This window comes from Clarias gariepinus, chromosome 4 (assembly GCF_024256425.1).
Source record: "Clarias gariepinus isolate MV-2021 ecotype Netherlands chromosome 4, CGAR_prim_01v2, whole genome shotgun sequence".
In the NCBI taxonomy this organism is placed as follows: domain Eukaryota; kingdom Metazoa; phylum Chordata; class Actinopteri; order Siluriformes; family Clariidae; genus Clarias; species Clarias gariepinus.
The window spans coordinates 15,845,463-15,854,218 of record NC_071103.1 but is presented as its reverse complement, the minus strand read 5'-3'; the positions used below and the strand labels follow the sequence as shown (position 1 = coordinate 15,854,218).

Here is an 8,756-nt window from a genome sequence, read left to right as displayed (position 1 = left end):
ATAAACTGACCTATAAATGGCTTTAAAATACCATAAGCGAAAAATGTATTGCTCTTATTGACATTAGTAGTTTAATGTCTGTATATTTGAACGGTTACGAACTGAAATAGCGTCTAAAATATCATGACTATACAGAGCCTGTATATACAGTCCAGAAATGACTAGGTATTACCTGCAGAGGAGTAAATAATAGTGCAATAGTCTGATTTCACTACCTCCGATAATAAATTAAACACTTTTCAAAGGCTTAAGTAACAGTTAAAATTATGCTTTGCTGTTAATTACATATAGCATCCACTAAGGAATTTCTTAGTGATTTACATGTCGGATTACAATGTACTTATATAATAATAATAATAATAATAATAATAATAATAATAATTTATATGCTAACAAAAAATTACTTATTGGCAATAATAAAAATAATAATAATAATACTTATTATTATTATTATTAACAACAACAACAACAACAATAATAATAATAATAATAATAATAATAATAAGTCACTATAGTATTAGTATTTATGTTCTGGAAACCAGAAAAATTATCAAACATACTGTATCTGTATAGTACTGTTCTAAGTCAAGCGGATTTTCATTTACCAAAACAAAAGATTTTTTTTTTCATTTGTCACTTTTATTACAGAAATGCACAATTATTTACAAAAGTAATAAAAATAGGGATTCATTTTTGACACAAACACAATTGGCACATTTGACAACTCGTGTCAATAATAAATAAATAAAGTTCGAACTCCACGTCCTAATTCACTTCAGTACCAAAAGAAATCTTCGGAACTAGTTCCTGGATGCAGTTTGCGGTTTCTGCTGTTCATGTGGTAAAGGTGCGCATCGTGACACACATTTTAGACATTCAGCGTCAAAATGATAACTTTGGGCTAGGCGGTTTCAGGAGGCATCATCTGCGGCCTCCTTTCCGAAAAGTTCTGCTTTCCGCTGCTAAAGCGTCCATGAAAGTCTTTTCCCACTATGTAAAAGTATCCAGCATTGTTTTCAAACATCGCTCCATGCTTGTCTTGACTTTCACCTGTAAATCAGAAAATACATTAGACTAACCATGCATCTTTCAACTTTTCCTGACCTCCAGTGCATTACATGTTTACTACTTTTTTAAAAATCGTCATAGCCTATGTAACTTAAAATAACTATTTCAATGATAAGGCAACATAATGCATAGTGATATATTTTAAGAAATAATGTTACAGACTATCAGGAACTGTGTTTACACAAACTCAAACTGTCTGTGCCTGGGCTGGTTAGTGATTTACTCCAGTCATAAACATATCCTGTATGAAGTGCAGTGTATAAATCATTACATGTAGAGGGAAAAAAACAAACAAAACGAACAAATAAATCAAGCGTACCGTTCAGCGCCCCGATTTGTCTCACGCGCGTTGGGTTTGTGGCGCGCGCTAGTGAGACGCCGACATGGACCACGCGCCCTCCATGCGCCAGACGGAGAACGCGTAGCTGAGGCGCTCGTGGGCCACGTAGCTGCAGCTTGCCATCTTTGAGTCGAGTTCGTCGCTCTGCAGCACCTGGTACAGGAAGTCGATGTAGCGCGCGGCGAGCTTAAGTGTCTGGATCTTGCTGAGCTTGTCAGAAGGGAGCGTGGGGATGATCTTACGCAGCGCGGCGAAGGCCTCGTTCAGGGACTGCGTCCTCTGCCGCTCGCGCACGTTAGCCATGACACGCTGTGAGTGAAGTTCCTCGAGAGACGGTGGGCTGCCGCTGCTTCCCCCGCTTCCACTGCACGACTTCTTTCCTCGTTTCCCCGGCACGGAGCTGTCCGAGTCCTCTGCGTCCTTGCGGCTCGAACGTCTTTTCCGCGCGCTCTTCTTGGTGTGCCGCTCGAGCTCGCCTTCGCTGCTGCTCGGAACGCTGTCCGCCGGAGACACGGGGCAGCTGGAGCCGTCTTGCACAGCTTCGTCGGGCATCGCTTTACTTCCGAGGCGCGTCAAGAGTTTATTCCCTCATTAGGGAGCGCTGGAATGATGTGCTTTGTATTGTAGGAAAAATTTAACAACAACAAAATTATCCAGGTTTTGCAAGACTGAAAAAAAAAAGTTTACTAGGGACAAAAACTTGGGGCGCTCTTATAGCTGGAGGAGAGGGATGTGATTGGCCAAGGAAGCGTAGGCCGCTACGTGAGAAGGAGGGGTAAGAGAGCGCGTGTCAAACACTTTTCATACTATCCATCTTACTAGCAGGCATGTGGATAAATCGTGCGCCCTACACTGCGTACTTTGTAGGAGCCTAGTATTCTGTTTTAACGCACATCTTGGTGCAAAGGCATGTATACGAAGTTTAGTGTCTTTAATATCATGATAGCAAAAAATAGTGTAATGGCAGTAGAGTTGCATGCAAATATATTTCTACAAAAAAACAATACAAACATATTCTAATACCCTGTCCTTTTAACTGCAATCCACATTAGTTTTTGTATTTTTTTGTATTTGTATCCGTCTGCATATCTCAGACATCAACAGGCCAGTTTCTGCCTATTCTATTTGACAAGTCCTATAAATCTTCCAGGTATAATCCACTGCATTTATCAAAATAAGGTCTGAAGACAAAGACAGTCATTGCAAAACTTCACAATTTTTGTCTGTTCATCATTTTCATTTATATTGTTATAAAATGACATTTTAAATAGATAATATAATTACAATTCTTTAATGCTTCCTACTTTATTATAAGGTATTTAATTTGAAGTGAAGATGGTGTGATGAAAATAATCAAACCATGACCTGCCAGAAAGAAACTTAATTCGAGTAAAAAAAAAAAGAAAGCTAGATTAAGTATCCAAAATGATGATGGCATGATATCATGAGGGTTTGAGTCTAACATAAACAAAGAGTATAAAGCCTATTCTGTATGATAGGTAAAGACAGGTTGTGTTGTAGGTAGAAATCTTTGTGTTGACATGGTTGCATGTACAATACAGTACAAAAACCCTTTTCTGGCATGCTTTGATACCATAGGGATTTATACAGTTCCTGTGAAATAAACTTTACTGTGAATAATGTACATTGTCTGCCTCTTTACCCAACTCACCACATTTCTATACTACTCACAAATGCCGTGTAGATTGATGAGGAGTTTTAAAAAAGACCTTGGCTTTCTTTCTTCAAGGATAATACTTGTAGATTTTTACAAGCCACAAAGTATGCTGGATAAATTCTGTATGCTAAACACCACATGTCATAAAAGATCAGCTTCTCTGTTTATGACTTGTGAGTGAACAAGAGGGTTTTTTGACTCCGACTAAGTTAGTGATGATGATTCATGTACTGACTCTAAAGCCAGGAGGAGTTCAGGAGCCAAATATTTCACAGCCTCTCCCTAAACAGCATGTGCGCAGCCAAATCTCCTGGAGCCAGAGCCTATCAATGAAAGCCTCACTATTTGCTTTATTATGTATCAGCTGAGGTGTGGAATTAACTGCTTCTTCATTGATCAATTCACCTATGAAGGGGAAAAAAAAGTATCCGGACATTTCAGTATGCTTTAACAATAATTAACATACATATTCCTGCATACAAGCATCAGGAATTAAGGAGGTGTTCAAGCACAAGACTGGTTAAAAAGACCAATTTGCTGTTAAATGAAGTGAAATGCAGGAGGCCCTAAGTGATGGACTGACAGGGTCAAGTTCCAGTTCAGGATGGCATTCCTTTACAGTCAGAGCACATCCTCAATGTGAAGCCTCTCCTAAAAATACTTACAGTATCTTCTACCAAGCAAGAAAGGTGACAGTGATCCAGATGTGACTGGCACAATTTTGCTTAAATCTATGTAAAGAGCTAAACTCAAACAGACTGCACTCAGACAGTATATCAGTACTGATAGAGGCCGTCTGCAAAGAGGAATGGGGAAACTGCATGAAGATTAGACAAGTTTGAATAAATTAATTGTGAACTTGTCTGATCTGAATAAAGGCAATAATATTTATAATTAATTTGGAGCTCTTTTAAACTGACTCTTACACAAATCAATTTGTCATCACTGATACTTACACCTTTACCTAGAATAAAGCACAATATGTATAGTAAAAAAAAAAAAAAAAATATATATATATATATATATATAAATAACAGTGATTCATATATCGTTAATAGCATTAAAAACCTTAATACGGTTGTTTTTTGCACTTTTGTAAGTAAGTCATGGAAAATTGTGTTTTGCTAGTTTTAGAGATTGATATTTAACATAATGTAATAGCAGCTTTGTGTTCTACAGGAAGCTCAAACTTGGCCAATTGTTATAATATCACTGAATAATTCATAAAATTGCTGTGGGACAAGAAAAACATGTGAACATCACTACAAAATACATCTGCAAGTTTTAAAGGTGCATCAAGGTTCATGAGTTGCTCTGGTACTAAGGTTGATGTAAAAACAAATCTACCTCATGCACAACGCTTTATCTTAACATCGTTTATACTGCTTATCTTGTGTACCGGGTCATGGGGGCCTGGAGCCTCATCTCAAAAGACTTAGGGCATAAGATGTGGTACACCCTGGAAAGGGTGCCAATCCATTGCATTGCATGCACTACAGGCAATTTGGGAATGACAGTTAATCTAATCTGCGTGTCTTTGGATTGTGGTAAGCAACTGGAGTACCTAGAGAAAACACAAAAAACACAGGAGCACATGCAAACACCATGTGCACAGACCTAAGGCTGGCATTAAACTCAAGGATCCACCATGAAAGTGTGAGGTCACAGTGCTAACCACTACACCACCGCACCACCCTGCGGACTAATATTACATATTTGATTAACTAGCTGCAAAAACTGAGCAATTTAAAATGAGCAATTAATTGTGCATGTCTGCATTTACATTCATAGTCAAAAATACTATCTCCGAACACAACCCCCACTGTACAAACATTTACATTTCAGATAATTTTTTGTTTGTTTGTTAGAAGTTCATTAATATAAAAATCATATTTATAAGTGCCTTTTTTATTTTAAAGAATACAATATGATTTATTAAGGGATTTTTCACTGTTGCTTTAATTTTGGCTAATTATGTTGGCCAAACGATATTTGCAGGTGGGCCTAAAGTTATGTGTTTCTAATGTAATCAAGAAATGAAGCCATTACAAATACAGAAATACAAGGTTTCACCCAAGAAAAAGTCATAAAATACCACAAAATGTGAAAGTAACTGCAATTACCGTAACCGTAATAGAAGAATAATAAATTGCATGACAATAGACGGTAAAATAACACACAGAGTTAATCCTCCTGGTGCTACACTGCTTTATTTGATGAAATTCTTGCATTCCAATGTATACTATTTCCTGGATTCACTAAAATTAGAGGTTGGGGCGGGTGCGGGGGGACTCTTGATCACTTTTATCAGAAACCAAATGCAGAAACCAATTGCTCTCAGCAAATGAAAGTAGCACAGAACACTTGGCAGTGTTTCAGGAGCATCAGAGGCAGTCATGCAGTCATAAAATATGAGCTTTAAGATGATTCATGAATGCAAGGTTAAAATATATACAGAAATATATCTCAGAATTTTTAAAAGATTTCTTAGAATTCTTTATGGTCAGTGATGTTCTGTGTATGTTCCTGTATGAACAACTGTGTGCCTAAGGGTGTGTGTGTGTGGTGTGTGTGTGTGTGTGTGTGTGTGTGTATCAGTCAGGGTCAGAAAAAGTGCTGCAGCTGTGTGTGTAGGATAAAGAGTGAGGAAGGGTGGTGTGACAAGCTGAGGTGTGAGTGTGTGTGTGTGTGTGTTGGAGGGGGGAGCATAATGTGCAGGGGAGGAACTTCTAAGCCCAGGCCAAAAACAACAGAGAATAAGGACGGATGCTCCTGCTGTCTACTCAGCCGGCATTTGAGAAAACCTCAGTCGTGGCGTCCAACCCACTGACACTACCCAACACTTTTCTGCAGCTGGGAAAGAAAACAGAAGTATAGTATACCTCTGAATATTCCAACGCGCTTAGAGTAGTGAGTAGTGTGAAAAAAAGTTCCTTAAAGGTTTTTATGAGCAGATGATCTTGAGACTGTGTGGGAGTGACAACAGTATATTTCCTCTTGTCTGTAGCTGTGTGATTTTCCCCCCCACTCATACTGCTAAATTCCCTTTCAGAGTTCGTCCCTCCTCAGGAGCAACTCCTGTCTGTCAGTGTACGATCACGGGCTCCCCTCACCGTGTTCCTCCTGGAATGAAATGCAGACAGGCAGAGTTCCTTTATTTATGCATTAACAGACCTGCAAGGTAAAGAATACCAATTTGGGTTTACACTTTTGGGCTGGATAACTAACTGCACTAAGAATGGCCTATTTGTAAAATTTAACGAAGTGACTAAAGGTAAGACAGAGTATGTGTGTGTGGGAGGACACAGAGATACACAAAGTCTGGGGCAGTATGAGACAGGCTGAGTGTGCTATGTGCTGAGTAAGGATCTGCGAAGAGAAAAGTAAGAGCTCCACCATCCTCTAGCCCTTCCCTGCAGGACGCTGAAAGCTAAACCCTGACTGGACTAATCTCACAGCAACCGTTTTCCACAGTTCCTGGAAACGCCACTTTGAACTTATATAGGCCCGCAGCGTCTCTCTCATGTTGAAAGGAGATATTTAGGAGCCATCAATGTGGAGACGCGATAATGGTAGAGGCTGCTACTGTGAAGCGACATTGTGCTGCACAATAATAAATTTTAATTAGGAAATTATACTTTTTAAGCATGTTTAAAGCTTTTGCAAATGATTCTACCTGATTTGCTCATATCTCTATTTTTTCTTATTTTATCCATCTAAACCTCTCTTCAAAAGCATCATAACTCAAAATACTTGTATGTTTGTAGTGTGTCCATGTACAGTAGATACACAACTGATTTCAAAAACTTTCTGACTGCTACACTCATTCCATTTGTTCAGAGCGGATTTGGGTTTTTGGAGTATGAGCTTTCTCTGCCATCACTTCCAAAACATTTCTCAGTCCATTATGGTCCATTATAATCCTTAGAACCTTTCCAAGTCCATCAACCGGATGCATGTTAAGTCATAAAAAAAACAGCTTTATTTTTTTTTTTATTTACTAAATCATTCCAGAGAAAAGTCTGCTGTATTCATCATGGCTTTTCCAGACAGAAAGGTTTGTTTTGTGCAAGTGTGTGCACCTGCAGGCTATGCTTATCAGCACTCATCTGCTGGGCATTAAATGAGGTGACACCAGGTCAGAGTGTCTACTGAACATCAACACAGAAGCTGACATTCTTAAGACAGGCCATGAAAACTGTCTGTGCTCCACAGCAGCACAGTGTGAGGACAGTTCTGACGAGTTCATCATTGATCGTGTATATTTAATAATGTGTAAAACATTTAATATACACACATACACACGCAGTTTATCGGAACTGCCTGTGAGTAAAACCGGCCCTCTTAGCTATTCTGTGAATCATTAAAAAAAAAAAACACTCACCACACTACTCAGTGTGTTTCTCACCATTCTGCCCATGTGTTTTGTCCATTACAGTATGAACTGGCAGGGTGGGGGAGCTGCAGTGTTAGCAAGACATGCCGACATGGCTTTTTCTTCAGCCAGTTTCCATCACACACAGCACCACAACCTGATCACTTGCTCTGCCTGGAAATCAAAGCTGAAGTAAGACACTGACTCTGCAGCTAGCTTGATAAACATGATAAAAAGCTGCTTTATACAATAAAACAATACGGCAGTTAACAGTATGTTAATGAGCAAGCAACAGATTATTAATCACAGAGTATCAAGGTTTGCTGCAAGAAAATCGCTATAAATAAATTGTCTCAGTTCTTAACTCTGATTGGCTGAGCCACGTTTAAAGTTGTTGCAAAAATGTGAATATATGTGCCACATTACAGTTACTAAATATTGCAGTAATGTCTCAGGTTTTAAATAAACAAACAAACAAACAACAACTGTTATGCTTAGGTCACTGGTTTGTCCACTGGTCTGTCCACTGTTTTTTTTCCATGTTGTTGCTTAGGTTATTTTTTACAAACTTGCATGGCGAAAGATTTTTAATACCTTTTAAAGATGATTAAACACTGAATTGTATCACATCATTTTTGTGGTTGATTTATAAACAGTGAACTTATTGGGGATATCTATCATGATTTTATCACAGGTACAGGGGTTTTAGTCAAGCTGCCTGACAATGTGCCTAGGAATGCTTAAGCAAGAATAAATCAATGTAAATACCAAATACATTTAAGTGGTTTATTACTTTTACACCACAGAGCTGGTGACTCCTGGATTCTGATTAGACAGAAGGCATTGATCAGTTTTCTTTACCAGCATGACAGAAGTGCAGACTGCATTTCACATTTCACAAAGTTATATCAATGCACTCACTGTAGTAGTTAATAATAATTTCTATCATAACAGCTCATGACTTGCTAACATGCCACATAATCTAAAGTTAATAAAAAGACTCATTACAATGGCAGTTTATTTGCTTATTAATAAAATATAAATTGTGGTATAAGATGAATAAAACTCTTTGGGGAAAGTCAAATAGCTAGCAAATAATTAAATAAAAATGCTATTCATAAATTGCCAGTGTAAACACTTCCCATCCATTAAAAAAAAAATAATAATTAACAATAAAATTAAAGGATTATGGTACATATTGCCAATCAGTGAAAGAAACGTCTTTAAACCTTTCTTTGATTTGTTGTCTTTCTTTAAGTCTATAAGATATTAGATATTAGCCATTTCAAAAAGGA

General features: G+C 38.0%; 1 protein-coding gene across 1 annotated transcript; it reads right to left on the bottom strand.

Moving 5' to 3' along the window:
• Positions 1 to 638: 638 nt before the first annotated feature.
• On the bottom strand, positions 639 to 2,074 carry twist1b (twist family bHLH transcription factor 1b). The gene is made up of 2 exons (XM_053493854.1): positions 1,388 to 2,074; positions 639 to 1,050 (listed from the first exon to the last, which is right to left on the bottom strand). Exon 1 carries the CDS (start codon positions 1,958 to 1,960, stop codon positions 1,436 to 1,438), a length of 525 nt encoding a protein of 174 aa, XP_053349829.1. The 5' UTR covers positions 1,961 to 2,074; the 3' UTR covers positions 639 to 1,050; positions 1,388 to 1,435.
• Positions 2,075 to 8,756: the final 6,682 nt, after the last annotated feature.